General features: G+C 43.9%; 1 protein-coding gene across 1 annotated transcript in view; it reads left to right on the forward strand.

Annotated features, from left to right (window-relative positions):
- Nucleotides 1-594: 594 nt before the first annotated feature.
- Nucleotides 595-15,837, forward strand: part of cct2 (chaperonin containing TCP1, subunit 2 (beta)) — a 21,337-nt gene continuing 6,094 nt past the window's right edge. The window contains exons 1-11 of the mRNA XM_067427747.1: nucleotides 595-710; nucleotides 2,115-2,189; nucleotides 2,274-2,339; nucleotides 3,013-3,124; nucleotides 6,213-6,402; nucleotides 7,239-7,441; nucleotides 9,416-9,516; nucleotides 10,208-10,335; nucleotides 13,477-13,580; nucleotides 13,715-13,963; nucleotides 14,066-14,169. Of these exons, the coding sequence (XP_067283848.1) occupies nucleotides 708-710; nucleotides 2,115-2,189; nucleotides 2,274-2,339; nucleotides 3,013-3,124; nucleotides 6,213-6,402; nucleotides 7,239-7,441; nucleotides 9,416-9,516; nucleotides 10,208-10,335; nucleotides 13,477-13,580; nucleotides 13,715-13,963; nucleotides 14,066-14,169 (1,335 nt within the window). The 5' untranslated portion in view covers nucleotides 595-707. The remainder of the gene's footprint in view (nucleotides 711-2,114; nucleotides 2,190-2,273; nucleotides 2,340-3,012; nucleotides 3,125-6,212; nucleotides 6,403-7,238; nucleotides 7,442-9,415; nucleotides 9,517-10,207; nucleotides 10,336-13,476; nucleotides 13,581-13,714; nucleotides 13,964-14,065; nucleotides 14,170-15,837) is intronic.

Genomic DNA, 15,837 nt, shown 5'->3' on the forward strand with positions numbered 1-15,837 from the left:
ATAAACATGAATAAACATGATTTAGCATTCATTTCTCACTGATAAACAAAGTATATTAGATGATAATTAACTAGTGTGTGTATGTGATGGAAGAGCGACACGAGATGTAGCCCGAGGTCATCAGTCCGCAATAGATAAAATAATAAAACAAATAGTAATATCTAGACCTACTTTATAATAGAAAACAAAAGTCTTTTTGGTTTTAGAAAGGGAAACACAAGCAGAAAATGATTTAACCAGTCGATCATGAAAGAATCAGTTTAGGAATTAGGGGATACTTTATTCTTTTTTTTATTATTATTTATGAATTCGTTTATTTTTAGCAGATACATATAATCAAAAGCTGTCATAGTGTTGTCCACTAGAGAGAGCCACAGGATAAGGAAACGCTTTGAATGGAAAGAAACGCGGAGATTTAGAGCTCTTTGGTGTGCTGACGGAATAGTTTTATACAGAAATCTGTGAAAGGCTTATAGATCATAAAATATGTATTTACACATTAAAAAATACATTTTTAAGTTGCCAGACACTATTAAATATATTGATGTACATTAAAAATTAATTGTTTTTGTTTTGAAACGACTCCGCGGAGACTTTTAATTTGAAAAACGTGCCCGGCGCAGGAAGCGGTTGATCTGTCGCGCGCTTCCCGGCTCCGCTCTTCTTCCTGTCTCGTGCGCGTCTCTTCAGCACATCCTACTATCATCATGGTGAGCGATTATGAGCTTAAATCATAATTCAGCGCGGATATAATGAGATATAAGAATGTAATGCAGCGCGTGTAACGGTTGGCGTGCGTGCGGTGTCATTCTGCAGCATTTTGTTTAAGAAAGTGAGGGTTTCTGCGCCACATGCGCGTGAACACGAACAATGAGTTCAGCAGTGCCCGCGTTATGATGCTGTAATATAAGTGTGTTTGCTCTCATTATCCGGTCTTTTTTTTATCTTATTTGTGGTGTGATGGGTTTATTCGTGTGTGTTTCGACAGTTTGTGTTGCGGTGTGTGTTATAAAGCGGATCTTCTTCTGGGAGTTTCTAGTGTTTTCTGCGGAGAGGGCGGGGTCACTGACGTCATGGCGCAGCGTGATTAGTGCCGTTATTAATATTATAACACGGCTAATTATTATTTATTTATAATGACGCCAGCGTGATTTGAATATGGACTTATCTAATGTTAGTGTATTAATGACACACCGAAGTACCCTGGCCAGAAAGCTTTCTAATACGGTTTTCCCATCAAATCAATACTAAACTCGCTGATTGTATTATAAAGTGTATGTGGTGTTTTCTGAGAGATGCTGAGTCATTAATATGCAGATTAGCTGTGCGATAGACCGCATTATTAACATCAGCAATGTATAAAAAACACGGGAAGTGCGTCAAACACCCGTTTAAAGGTGCAGTGTGTAATATTTATGAGGACCTATTGACAGAAATGCAGTATAATATGCATTACTGTCAGTGGTGTATAAGCTGCTGCGTTATGTTTTTATTAACCTTTAAATGAGCCGTTTTTATCTACACACACACACACGAGCTGCAAAAAATGCTTTTCTTGTTTTAAGCAAAAGTAATTGTCTTGTTTTAAGAGTTTTTGCTTAAAATAAGGGTAAGCAAAGCAATCTTAGTTAAAATCATTTCTTAATTCTCACCCCATTGGCAGATTATTTGACTTATTTTAAGCAAAATAAGCAGTGATTTTTCCCCAAGACAAGAACATTTTTACTTGTGTAGTAAATGTTTCTGAAAGTAAGAATTTTTAGATATTTTGATTAGAAACAAGACAAAAAATGCTAAGTAAGAAAAGCAGTGCAGCGCTGGTCCCCTTGCAGCGAAGCCGCCATTTTGCGCCACCATTTTTCTGCGGTGGCCCTAAAGGGACAAACTGAGTTCTAGTGTCTCTCTCTCTCTCTCTCTCTCTCTCTCTCTCTCTCTCTCTCTCTCTCTCTCTCTCTCTCTCTCTCTCTCTCTCTCTCTCTCCATTGAATTTTGTCCTGTGTGGGACACCGTAGTAGGTGGAATTCACAAGCTTGTCGCTAAAATGTACACACTGCACCTTTAACAGTATGAAGCCTTTGACTGATGTGTGTGTGCGTGTGTGTGTGTGCGCGCAGGCGTCTCTATCAATGGCCCCTATGAACATCTTCAGGCAAGGAGCCGATGAGGAGAAGGCCGAGACGGCTCGACTGGTGAGTGCTAATGTGATTAGCGGTAAGTGTGATTATTACCGAACTTATTATTTTTGATATAACTCTCTCTCTCTCTCTCTCCAGTCCTCGTTCATCGGCGCCATCGCCATCGGAGATCTGGTGAAAAGCACTCTGGGACCCAAGGGAATGGTAAATCCGCGTATAATCATACTTTCGATGTGACATGTCTGTGGAGGAGCTCTGATGTGGCACCGTTTGAAAGCTTCGAGTCTCCTCTTTCTGGAGATATGCATCTCTTTGGCATGTGTTTCACACACAGTAATGTTTTTACACTAAATTACTCTTGGTGTCAAATTGAAAAGCCTCCCATACACACATACAGTGGTCTAGGTTCAACATGTTGGTGTCATTTTACAGGAGAGACCCTTTAGAGTTACATAACACACTGCTGAAAGTGCTGAACATGTGGGTGTGTGTTGGGTAAGCTGTTATAACCCCCCAAAAGAGACGCATTTTGAATGTTTTTTGGTTATAAATTCATGTTTGAAAGTGTGTAACTCGGGCCCCGTGAGCTCTAGGACCCTACAGACAGCATGTATAATGACACTGGGATATTACAGTTATATCACAATACATGGTGTGTGTGTATGTGTGTGTGTGTGTGTGTGTGTGTGTGTGTGTGTGTGTGTGTGTAGCAGGGTAAGGGTCCAGACCCATTCAAGGGGTTAACTGTAAAATGACAGCAACATTTTGAATGTGTGTGTGTATGGGAAGCTTTTCAATTTGGGTCGGCCAGGTCCAGGTGGAAATCCCCAAAAGGCCCCAGATGTTAATGAGGTGTATGACCTCTGACCTCTCACAGGACAAGATCCTGCTGGGCGGCGGCAGGGACAGTCAGGTGACCGTGACCAATGACGGAGCCACCATCCTGAAGGCCATCGGCGTCGACAACCCCGCCGCTAAAGTGCTCGTGGGTGAGTGTGTGTGTGTGTGAGTGAGTGAAAGCAAGAGTGTGTGACACCATCCTGAAGGCCATCGGCGTCGACAACCCCGCAGCTAAAGTGCTCGTGGGTGAGTGTGTGTGTGTGTGAGTGAGTGAAAGCAAGAGTGTGTGACACCATCCTGAAGGCCATCGGCGTCGACAACCCCGCAGCTAAAGTGTTCGTGATTGTGTGTGTGTGTGTGAGTGAGAGCGAGCGGGAGTGTGTGTGAGTGTGTGACACCATCCCGACTAGGGTTGGGAATCGTGAGAAATTTTCCGGTTCTGGTTCCGGTTCCGTTAAAGTTATTAAACAAATAGTGGTAAAGTAAAAAGGCACAATACGCAACTTTAAACAATCCTTTTTGTGTTTATTACTTGCTCTCAAATGAATTTACAGGTTGGCAATGTCTAAAAAAAAAGTCCTGTATTATACTTAAGCCCCTTTCACACCGCACGGTCCCGCAATATTCCCGGAGCATTGCCGGGTCGCCTTCTGTGTGAAAGCAACCACGTCCCGGGATTGATTACCGAATTCGACCCGGGTCGGGGCTCTAGTAACATTGCGGGATTCGACCCGGGACGAGCGCTGTGTGAACAAAAGCCGAAACTAATGCCGCAGCGTGTGTGTAGTTATCGTGCGACTCCTAGAGCTTGTTTTTTCAATAACACAACCCTGCAGAGCCAGAAGAGCTCGTTGGTGTTTTAAACGCAGAGAGTGTTCGTCTACAAAAGAAACTCAAATTAAACAAGCAGAAATGAGCTCAAACTGGACACAAGTCGAGACCACGGAGCTCCTTACTATCCGCGCTGAAGCGGAGATCGCTCGCCGTTATACGTCACATCAGGATGTCACGTGTCAACTCGACCCGGGACCGTTACGGGTTGTGTGTGAGCACATGAATGTGCTCTAAAATGTGAAAGAAAAATCTAAATGAAGAGTTTTTGCTTAAAACAGGCAAAATTATCTGCCAATGGAGTGAGAAAAATAATCCTATTTCTGGTTGGGATGGAAACATTTTTCTCACCCCATTGACTGGTGTCTAGTAAATGCATCTTGATTAGGGCTGGGTATCGATTCAGATGTTCCATTTCGATCCGATTTCGATTCACAAGTCCTCAAATTGATCCGATTTCGAATCACCAGTCCTCAAATCGATCCGATATCGATTCGCCAGTCCTCAAATCGATCCGATTTCGATTCACCAGTCCTCAAATCGATCCGATTTCGATTCACCAGTCCTCAAATCGATCCGATTTCGATTCACCAGTCCTCAAATCGATCCGATTTCGATTCACCAGTCCTCAAATCGATCCGATTTCGATTCACAAGTCCTCAAATCGATCCGATTTCGATTCACCAGTCCTCAAATCGATCCGATTTCGATTCACCAGTCCTCAAATCGATCCGATTTCGATTCACCAGTCCTCAAATCGATCCGATTTCGATTCACCAGTCCTCAAATCGATCCGATTTCGATTCTCGATTCAACTCAAATGAATATACATTTAATACAAATACTAAAGGTATTTACAAAAAAGAACAGTGAACATAAATGAGTAAGTAAAAAGAAATGAAGAGCCACAATCATGTATGTTAAACTTTTTATTTTAGGTAACGTTACACCTGAGTACAGTAAAACAGAACGCATCTCTATATTTCAAATCCATACAATTGTTAAATACAATTCTGATGCAACTTTATTTAAAAAAAAAATTATCTGAGAAGTATTTTCTGGATGTTTTGATATATTTATTCTAAAACATAAAAAGCTAGGATATTGGATGATTTTTTTTTAGCAATTTTCAGTACACGACAAGCTTTTCTTGCGATTTTTGCCGCTCATGTGTGCATTTACTTTTCATACACGAGAAATGCGTTCATTATTTTGTTAGTCTATGGTGGAGTAGTTGCCATGGTAACAGACAACAATACCTTAACGTGCTGACTTCAGTTGACTGTGGACTAACTGTTATTAGAGGAAATCTGTTTATAATATAAGCTATTAGGGTTTGAATTATTGATCCTGCGCTGTATATGGACTATAATTTGAATATGTCTATAATGACTAACGTACGTGCTTAAGTGACTGCTCAAGTTTGATCCTAATGCAAGGCAAGCGATTATTTTTAGCAGTTGTGTGCTCTGCTGTGTGTGTGTTGTCACATCAAATGGTCCCGCAGATTTTTAGTATCACTACAGCATTTCACCTCAGCATTATAAAAGGCGACAACGCACTGGAAGCCGCCATTTAAACACTGAACGGATAAATGATGTACGCCTCTCGCTTCTTTGTAAGATCACGCAAGGCAAATGGGTGACATCTAGTGGAGAAGACTAGTAATTAGAGTTACGTTAATCTTATGTTCAATGTTAGCAGAAATAAATATTGAAAAAAAGCAATTCGTGGCCTTTGAGAGTCGTTTCTAAATCGACCAGATTTTAAAAACCGATTAATCGAAAAATCGATTTTTTTTTTTGCCCAGCCCTAATCTTGATGTAAGAATATTTAGATATTTGGACTGGAAACGAGACAAAAATACTAAATAAGAAAAGCATTTTGTCTCATCTTTGGTCTCAATATCGTGCACAAAGTCAGATCAGACGAATCCCATAAAACACCCGCATACATGTCGGTGTAAGGGTCCACTCCAGTTTTTGGGGGTTTTATTGTAGTCATAGTCAGACCAACGTCGTCTGCTAAATGTGTGGTCGAGACCGTTGTCCCGACCCAGACTGGTAATAGCACAAGCTTGTTTACCACCGTAAGCCTTTGGTCTGGCTCCTCCGCTCGCCTCATCCGCTTGGGGAAGGGCTTATATTAGACCAGCTCGCCGTTGTGCTGTTCTCTGGAACGGCAGGAGGTATAAATTGTATGTTAATTTTAATCAACGTTACACCAACCAATTTCCTGTATTTCATAAATAAGAAGCAAATACAGCAGACAATATATGGAGGCGCGAGTGCCATCGCTCGCATTGGGGAATATGGCCATAGAAAGCTTGAAATGTATTTTAATCGATACCATCAAAAGCGATATAAATAGGCTCTCTCTGATGGTGTAATTTCCCTGTCTTGTCAGACATGTCGAAGGTGCAGGACGATGAGGTGGGCGACGGGACGACCTCTGTGACGGTGTTAGCTGCCGAACTTCTGCGGGAAGCAGAGCTGCTCATCGCCAAGAAGATCCATCCCCAGATCATCATCTCCGGCTGGAGGAAGGCCACGCAGGCGGCCCGCGACGCCCTGAGGGAGGCGGCCGTGGATCACGGGTAACCACGTGTGTGTGTGTGTGTGTGTGTGTGTGAGAGAAAGAGAGAGAGATCATCTCCGGCTGGAGGAAGGCCACGCAGGCGGCCCGCGACGCCCTGAGGGAGGCGGCCGTGGATCACGGGTAACCACGTGTGTGTGTGTGTGTGTGTGTGTGAGAGAGAGAGAGATCATCTCCGGCTGGAGGAAGGCCACGCAGGCGGCCCGCGACGCCCTGAGGGAGGCGGCCGTGGATCACGGGTAACCACGTGTGTGTGTGTGTGAGAGAGAGAGAAAGAGAGAGAGATCATCTCCGGCTGGAGGAAGGCCACGCAGGCGGCCCGCGACGCCCTGAGGGAGGCGGCTGTGGATCACGGGTAACCACGTGTGTGTGTGTGTGTGTGTGTGTGAGAGAGAGAGATCATCTCCGGCTGGAGGAAGGCCACGCAGGCGGCCCGCGACGCCCTGAGGGAGGCGGCCGTGGATCATGGGTAACCGTGTGTGTGTGTGTGTGTGTGTGTGTGTGAGAGAAAGAGAGAGAGATCATCTCCGGCTGGAGGAAGGCCACGTAGGCGGCCCGCGACGCCCTGAGGGAGGCGGCCGTGGATCATGGGTAACCGTGTGTGTGTGTGTGTGTGTGTGTGTGAGAGAAAGAGAGAGAGATCATCTCCGGCTGGAGGAAGGCCACGTAGGCGGCCCGCGACGCCCTGAGGGAGGCGGCCGTAGATCACGGGTAACCACGTGTGTGTGTGTGTGTGTGTGGGCAGTGTAGGGGGATAGAAAATACTGTTTGTATAAACATTACGCCTATGGAGAGTCCCCGCATTTCACAAAAACAAACGTGTGTGTGTTCCCGCAGGAACGACGAGCAGAAGTTCCAGGTGGATCTGATGAATATCGCGCGCACCACGCTGTCCTCCAAGCTGCTGACGCACCACAAGGACCACTTTGCCCGGCTGGCGGTGCAGGCCGTCATGAGGCTCAAGGGCTCCGGAAACCTGGAGGCCATCCACGTCATCAAGAAGCTGGGCGGCAGCATGACCGACTCCTACCTGGACGAAGGTGTGTGTGTGTGTGTGTGTGTGTGCGCCCTCATGCTGATGGCGCGTTCACACCAGATGCGAAATAAACGATAAGCGCGAGTGATTTACATTTTAAGTCAATGCAAAGATGCGAATAGACATTCTGAATGAGGCGCCACGATTGATGCAAGTTGAACTTGCTCTAATAGAGAGCATTCCCACAAAGATAGGAGCATGAAATTGTCCAAAATGTCTTGGTATGCTGAGGCCTTATGGTGCGTTCACACCTGATGCGAATGAAGCGATAATTCATTCGTGTGAGACGAGCCGCTGGGCAGAAGCCCCTCTCATGACGAGGACTCGCGTCTGTTGTGAAGTGAATATAACACGCAAATGAAGCAAGTAAACAAATAGGATTTGTACGCTCATGAAAAACCTGGTAAAGTCCTGGAATTTAAAAATGGCAATAAGGAAAAGTTTAGAAAAATAATAAATAAACCAGAAAGTTTTGGAAAAGTAAAATAAACCAACATATTTATGTTATAGGCTCTATGTTTAAGTTATAATGCTGGTTGTTTTGTAGCAACTAATGTGGATCGGGTTAAATTAATCACTGTGGTACGTCTGGTCAGGACGCAATGAAGATGCTTATAGGGTTTGTTGAGGATTTATTGGGTGCCTGTGTGGTTCTATAAGACAAATAGAAACCAATATATCAGTGCTTAACATTAATACAAATAATAGCATAACAAAATAATCAATAACAAAGATACAAAATGTTTTCAATACTTAGAAAGACATTAAAGCATATCCAGAAGTCATATTACTCACTTTTGTCATCTTATCTCAAAATTATTTAACTTCGGTTAGACCGGGGCTCGAACCCGCGGCCGTAGCGTCAATGACGTCATATAGAAAGTCCGTACATAACAGAATGACTATGCATTTGCCTCGTGAACGCAGCAATTTCAACAAAGTATATAAATATACACGACGAAAAGCAATTACACTTACGCTTGATATGAACAGCAAGGAAGAAATGTTGAAATTACGTTATATGCATGCAATCTGATAATATAGTCTGGTTGATCGGCCGTATAGGCGGCAATAACTCGACCTACTGTATGTAACAAACTGTAATTATGGTGGTAATCCATAAAGAACAATTTACAGAAGATCAATAAACAGAGAAACTTACTTTTAGATGCACGCACACGATTAATAGCACCTCTTTCTGAACTGAGGCAAACTCTCATACGTTCCACAGTCCACTCTATGGATGGTCATAACAACAACTGAATGACGCACTTTCCAGCACAGTCATATTACTCGGTTATTCCACAAGGGGGCATTAATGGTCCATAGTCATTGAATAACTCCCCGTTTGAAACACTACTAATATAAATCTATTACCTGAAGTGCTGAATAAGTGTCCTTTGTAACACTGGTTAAACAAACTTTGAAACTTCGTAAACACACTCCCTTCCTTCGGTCCACCCGACTGTGGCGCTCGTCAGATTTATAACCAACCGTGCGCGTTTCTGTCGAGCGTGACGGCCAATCAGAAGCGCTCAGATTAGTCGTCGCTATAAGAAGAGTTTTCTTCTGTCTGATTTCTGACTGAAACTTGCGAATTCCCTCGTCATCATAAACAACAAAGTGGAGATGGGGTGAAAGAGATTAATGTCGTCAGTGTCCGTGATTTATGGGCAGCCTCACACTCAGCTGCTCCCTTTCTGTATAGTTCATTCGGTTTAATATCGTTTATTCATCATGCTGGTAAGATCTTATGAAGTCTTCATTTTCTAATGCATTACAATGATTCATAAATGATTGTAAGATTGAGATTAGAGAGCTGATGTCCTGGAGAGTTTAGCTCGGTTATACGTTCCCCAAGGAACAAAATTGTACCTTTTTTCTGAGTGTGTACACCGGAAGCTTAGGTCATGAATATTTGCCTAAAAGGCGAGGAAATGTATTTGTAGAAATGAAGCGCTCTTCTGGTTCCTCACAGGCTTCCTGCTGGACAAGAGGATCGGCGTGAACCAGCCCAAGAGGATCGAGAACGCCAACATCCTCATCGCCAACACCGGCATGGACACAGACAAGATCAAGGTACGTGTGTGTGTGTGTGGCGTGCTGAGAGCCGACACTGACCAGTAACGTGTGTGTGTGTGTCGAGTGTGCTGAGACCCGACACTGACCAGTAACGCGTGTGTGTGTCGAGTGTGCTGAGAGCCGACACTGACCAGTAACGTGTGTGTGTGTCGAGTGTGCTGAGACCCGACACTGACCAGTAACGCGTGTGTGTGTCGAGTGTGCTGAGAGCCGACACTGACCAGTAACGTGTGTGTGTGTCGAGTGTGCTGAGACCCGACACTGACCAGTAACGCGTGTGTGTGTCGAGTGTGCTGAGAGCCGACACTGACCAGTAACGTGTGTGTGTGTCGAGTGTGCTGAGACCCGACACTGACCAGTAACGTGTGTGTGTGTCGAGTGTGCTGAGAGCCAACACTGACCAGTAACGTGTGTGTGTGTCGAGAGCCGACACTGACCAGTAACGCGTGTGTCGAGTGTGCTGAGAGCCGACACTGACCAGTAACGTGTGTGTGTGTCGAGTGTGCTGAGAGCCAACACTGACCAGTAACGTGTGTGTGTGTCGAGTGTGCTGAGAGCCAACACTGACCAGTAACGTGTGTGTGTGTCGAGTGTGCTGAGAGCCAACACTGACCAGTAACGTGTGTGTGTGTCGAGTGTGCTGAGAGCCAACACTGACCAGTAACGCGTGTGTGTGTGTGTGTGGCAGATCTTCGGCTCCAGAGTGCGCGTGGACTCCACAGCCAAGGTGGCGGAGATCGAGATGGCTGAGAAGGAGAAGATGAAGGAGAAGGTGGAGCGCATCCTCAAGCACGGCATCAACTGCTTCATCAACAGGTGAGGGGTCGACCGATGCTCCACATTATCACTGGCCCGAGGATGTTTTGAAGGGGCGACTGAAGAGAATTTTACAAACCCGACCGGACAAGCGGATTAAAACGGCAGTAACATCAAAATAACTAGCGAATCGCCAAAATGCAAGAATGATCGTTAATTTATAATCAATACTGGATTAGGAGTGACCCCAAATAGTCGGAGATTCGATGCATCGATATGCGGAGCCGGGTTCGCCCACCGACCTCAGTCAAATCTTCACCGGTGTTATGAAACGAGGATCACACCATTTTGGCAATATGAGGGTGCCAGAGTTTCCGCTAGAAAAAAATGGTGCCGGTCAAAGTGACCGGCAGAGGTTTCGTTTTCCGGACGTTTTGATGATATGCCGGTCAAAAATTCCCTAAAGCAGTTTGTGTAACTTAAAAAAAAAAAAAGACATAATCAGGCCGTATATGCAACATGTTTATTAGCCTAACTTTCAAATAGACGGAAAAAAAACATGAACGTCCGATTGGCGTCAATCAACCAATTTTTTTAACTCATAGGCGTAATTTGCGGGTGGGACAGGTGGGACATGTCCCCACCACTTTTTTAAAACATCTTGCTTCACGGATGAACCTAACTAATACAGACAAAACATCTCTGGTTAACTAGAAGAGTATAATTTCATTCGTTTGTTAAATAAGAGGCGATCTGGCGCTCGTTGCCGCTGTTATCAGTGGAGCAGATTTCTCTCGCGGCTCGTGCAGTCTCCACACAGACGAGCGCTTTAATCTAACGCTTAACGCCGTTGCAGAGACTTTCTGTTTGTTCCGGTCAGATCGCGAAACAAAATGCACAAAAACTGTTCCTGCTCTTGATGTACAACCACTGATGGTATTCGGTTTTGATGAGAGAAAAAATAGACCACGAGGGCAGATTAGAAACGAGAACTTCTGACAAGTTTAACGGACTAGACCAGGGATTATAAGCAAAGTGTGCAAATCTATATGCCTTTATTCACGTGAAAAATCTTGGCACAACACTATTGTGTTTAGATGCAATAATTAAACGCAATTAATAAATTTAATTATAAACTCAGTATGTCTCATTTAGTTGGTAACATTTAAATTGGCCACCGTGTGTAATGACAAAATCATATAATAGAATATAACAGTATACTGATAACTGTAAGCAGGTAAGCACTACAACATGTTTTTGAATGCATTAGAGAAAACGACAAAATTACTTATTCACAAAATTACGTGTGTGAATAAGTGCTACCTGTTTAAAATGTGCTTGCACACGATCAGATTCAGTAGGCTAGAAGGTAAAAAAAAAAAAAAAAATCCCTTAAACTTTAACATCCCGCTCATGCCCATCGCCGTGATCATCTGTATCAAACTGGTTGTTTACCGTGAGTTCTGAACACTGCACCATGTGCTTATTTAAATCTTTTCGTTTCTACACATATTAGGCTACATATTCCTCATGTCTGTGAGGCAAGCTGAGTTTCAGTTTATTTGAGACGCGCTTCAGTTCATGAGCAATGAAAGCGATGGCTTCCGCGACCTAGTCTACTTATTTATATCTTATTTATTAAATACATGCAATTAACCGAATAAACCTTTATTAAAATTAAGAGACAATTTGTACAAAACGAAAGAAAGGCTTTTTACAAAACAAAACTTAATATTAAACTAAATATAACCACCAAAATAATTTCTGACCCACTCGCATCTTTGCACTTATAGCCTATAATCAGATGAAATCTAAAAATAATATTATAATATTTAAACATAAATATGAAGAAAAAAAACATTGTTTAATGGCTACAACAAGTATAGTAAGCTACAGATGTATGTCATGTCTGAGCTGGATTTGAACGAACATCATTTTACCGGTGGGTTCATGAGCGCGCGCCTGCGGATTATTGAGCTGATCACACCGGCTCCGCTCCGCTCATTACAGGCTCGTTCTCGATACTTACACGGGCAGGGCCGGTCTCTCGGGTGCATGGGCTCGGGTAGGGTTGGGCTTTATTTTTTTGAGCCGATCTACGCTCTAGTTCTGGCGAAAAATGTAGTGCTGTGCCGGCCCGTTGTCATAAATTGTTCTCGTGATGGAGCGGTAGTGGAGCGCTCTCGGAGCGAGTAAAAACCACAACGCTCCGACTTCGCTCCTCACTCCATTCAAAATCTCGCCGCTCCGCTCCGCTCACATAGCCTACTCTGCTTCGCAGGCTGTGGAGAATTGCAATCCTCCATAGCCACGGAGCACTGTCATGACAGCGAGGGCATCACGTCGCAGGCTTACGGTATCGATAAGAGGCAGTTTTAATCTGACAATTTGACCGAAAAGATTTCATTTTGTCGGACATTTAATTTTTTTCCCGGCCAATGTCCGGTAATTACCGGACAACGGAAACCCAGGAGGGTGCTCAATATTTTAAAGACGTGGCGCGGCGCTGAGCTGCGCGTCCGGTGTGAGACCCCTTTTAGGCATAATCGGCTTAAGAGCGTGCACTCGTGTTCTTTTCCTCTCTAGGCAGGTATTCTTATTAGGTTTATTTATCAAAATGTTCTTTTATATATTTGTGTGATGTTCTTGCACAGCCTCTCGAGGAGAAATCACACCACGAGCGCCGCTCACGCTGAGAAACTGCGTTCAACATTCAACATGTGCAGTTTTTATATTTATAACAACATATGACACAAACAAAAGTGTGTTATGTTGAATACCATCACACTGATTTCATGTGACAGCATCAAGTCACTTACATTTTAGATGCAATATTGACTGTTTTTGTTCAATTTCAGCAGCGAAAATAGATCCAAACAGCAGAACCGTAACGCATCTCACAGCAACAGTGTGTGTTACTGAATGATTCAGTGTTTGAATGAATCGCTTGAATCAAAGAGTCAATAACCTATTCATAAACGACTGGCTTATTTTTGAATGAATCATCCGTTTAAATGAATCGACTCAATGACTCGCACAAGAGATGTTCTCATAACATTGTTTAATGCAGTAGTAATTTTTCGGTGTAAATTATTTAATTAGATTGGTACCAGCCCTGTAGTGTCTTATTCTAATTAAATGTACAGATCAAATACATCGATGTCCAGAGGCATTTAGGGTGTGTGTATGTGTGATCCTCAGGCAACTGATCTATAACTACCCGGAGCAGCTGTTTGCAGCCGCCGGTGTGATGGCCATCGAACACGCAGATTTCGCCGGAGTGGAGCGCCTGGCCCTCGTCACAGGTACACACACACACACCGTCCTCATCTGTGTATGGCTCATGACTCCACCAGTCTCCTGTAGCTCGTCCTGGGTCCTCTGATGTTTTGTGCTCCTATCCCTGACCTGCCGCTGGTGTGTGTGTGTGTGTGTTTAGGCGGTGAGATCACCTCCACCTTCGATCACCCGGAGCTGGTGAAGCTGGGCCACTGTAAGCTGATCGAGGAGGTGATGATTGGAGAGGATATGCTCATACACTTCTCCGGCGTGGAGATGGGCGAAGCCTGCACCATCGTCCTCCGCGGAGCCACCCAGCAGATCCTGGACGAGGCCGAGCGCTCGCTGCACGACGCCCTGTGTGTGCTGTCCCAGACCGTCAAGGAGACGCGCACCGTATACGGCGGAGGTGTGTGTGTGTGTGCGTGTGTGCTGTCCCAGAGACGCGCACCGTATATTGATCTTTGCCCAGGCTCTCTTGCTCACGTGTGTGTGTGTGTGTGTGTTTCAGGATGCTCTGAGATGCTGATGGCCAAAGTGGTGACGGATCTGGCCAACAGGACGCCGGGTAAAGAGGCCGTGGCCATGGAGTCCTTCGCTAAAGCCCTGAGGATGGTGCGTTGAGTGCAGTTCTCCGTCTCTCTCCCCTTCCAGCCGTGTTTCTCACTCATTCCCAATCTCATTGGGCACTCGCAGTCAAATCTCAATCTAATGATGCATAAATCATTGGAGAAAAGAGGACATGATGTGAAACTAAAGCCAGCAGAAGGTCTTAGGGAGTCGTTGAATTATTCACTCGACCGCTTCCTTCAGGAATGGAGCACTCACTCTCACTGCTATCCCATGAGGCACCGGGAGAGGGTCTGGAGACGTGTCCACTGGACAGAAGGGGCGCTATTTCCCAAACGGCTGATTCAAATGTAGATTAATCCAGACACTAAACACCAATGAGATGTCCACGTTCTAGTTTCGTTGGTGAAAAGGGCAAAAGCCCTGGCAATATTGAGTCTAAAATGTCTCTTAATATCAGCATCATTGGTTTCCATCCAAGGTTTAGCGCACCAAAACGTTTGGTGATCTCGCTGAATTACGGCAATATTAGCTTGCGAGTGATATTTTTGCTGAGATCATATAAACATGTTATGATTAAGAAATTGCACCTCCGTGAAGTTGGCACCCCATAAAACGAAATAATCCCCCAAACTATGCCATTCGTTTGTGCTGTTTGTGCCGCAAGAACGAACGTTTGTGCTGATCTGGGGCCTGTACCATGAAGCCGGTTTAGCTGACTAGCCAGATTTGTTTAAGCTTAGTTTGTGCCAATCCTGGGTTTTAGGTACCATTAAAGTGGTTTGGCTTTTAGCCGTGTTCATCACCATAGTAACTTACGCTCCACAGCTAACCTGCTCTGGGGCAGGTTATGTTCTGGGTAAGAGATCTCAATCTGAAATTGGACCAATCAGCTGTGAGTAAAGTGACACACCTCTAATGCAATAAAGTCACTCCCCCTGTTTCTACTCCAAATTAAAGGTCACTGCATTGTAAAGGGTTTTTAAAGACTAAAGCGTCTGGCTTTTAACAATGCTTATTTATAAAAAATAATAATTTTGAATGATTTAGATATAATTTATGTAATTATTATACCTTAATAATTTTAGTTAATCAATCATTAATAGGCACTTTGTTAAAATTAATACATAAGTCATATAAATTACATCCCCTGCATAAAGTCATATGGATAAGCTTTAAAATCAATAAATAAAACTAGCCTATTAAAAAAGAAGAAGCTTACTGAGCTTAAATGTTCAATTTTCTCTATATCAACTAAACTAACTTCATAACTTTTACTTGCATTGACGTATACTATTTTTTCTTAAAGTTGTCCTCTTTCATAGACAGCTTTTCTTCTTGCTGTGTATTTTATTTTTATTTTAATTCTCAATATTTTTCAATCATGCAATATTCTGCAGAAGAGAGAAATTAATCTCACTGATTGTCTGGTGAGAAGTGAATCTCAGTTCCACAGCGTGTGATTGGCTGTTCACTACTGATGTCACAGCTAAACTCCTGAACTCAGGATCAAAGTCTGAGTTGACAAAGAAAGTTGATGATCAGCATCATGGGACCAACAAAGCCTTAATACAATGGTTTGGTTTTGTCAACTCAAAACTAATCCTTTAACCCTGAGTTTGTTAAACTACCATCATGGTACAGGCCCCTGGTGTGTGAGATACTAAACGGGTATTATTTTGTTTGTGACGTCACTCTCCACCCCACGTCGGT

Source organism: Pseudorasbora parva, chromosome 20 (assembly GCF_024679245.1).
Source record: "Pseudorasbora parva isolate DD20220531a chromosome 20, ASM2467924v1, whole genome shotgun sequence".
Classification (NCBI taxonomy): Eukaryota; Metazoa; Chordata; class Actinopteri; order Cypriniformes; family Gobionidae; genus Pseudorasbora; species Pseudorasbora parva.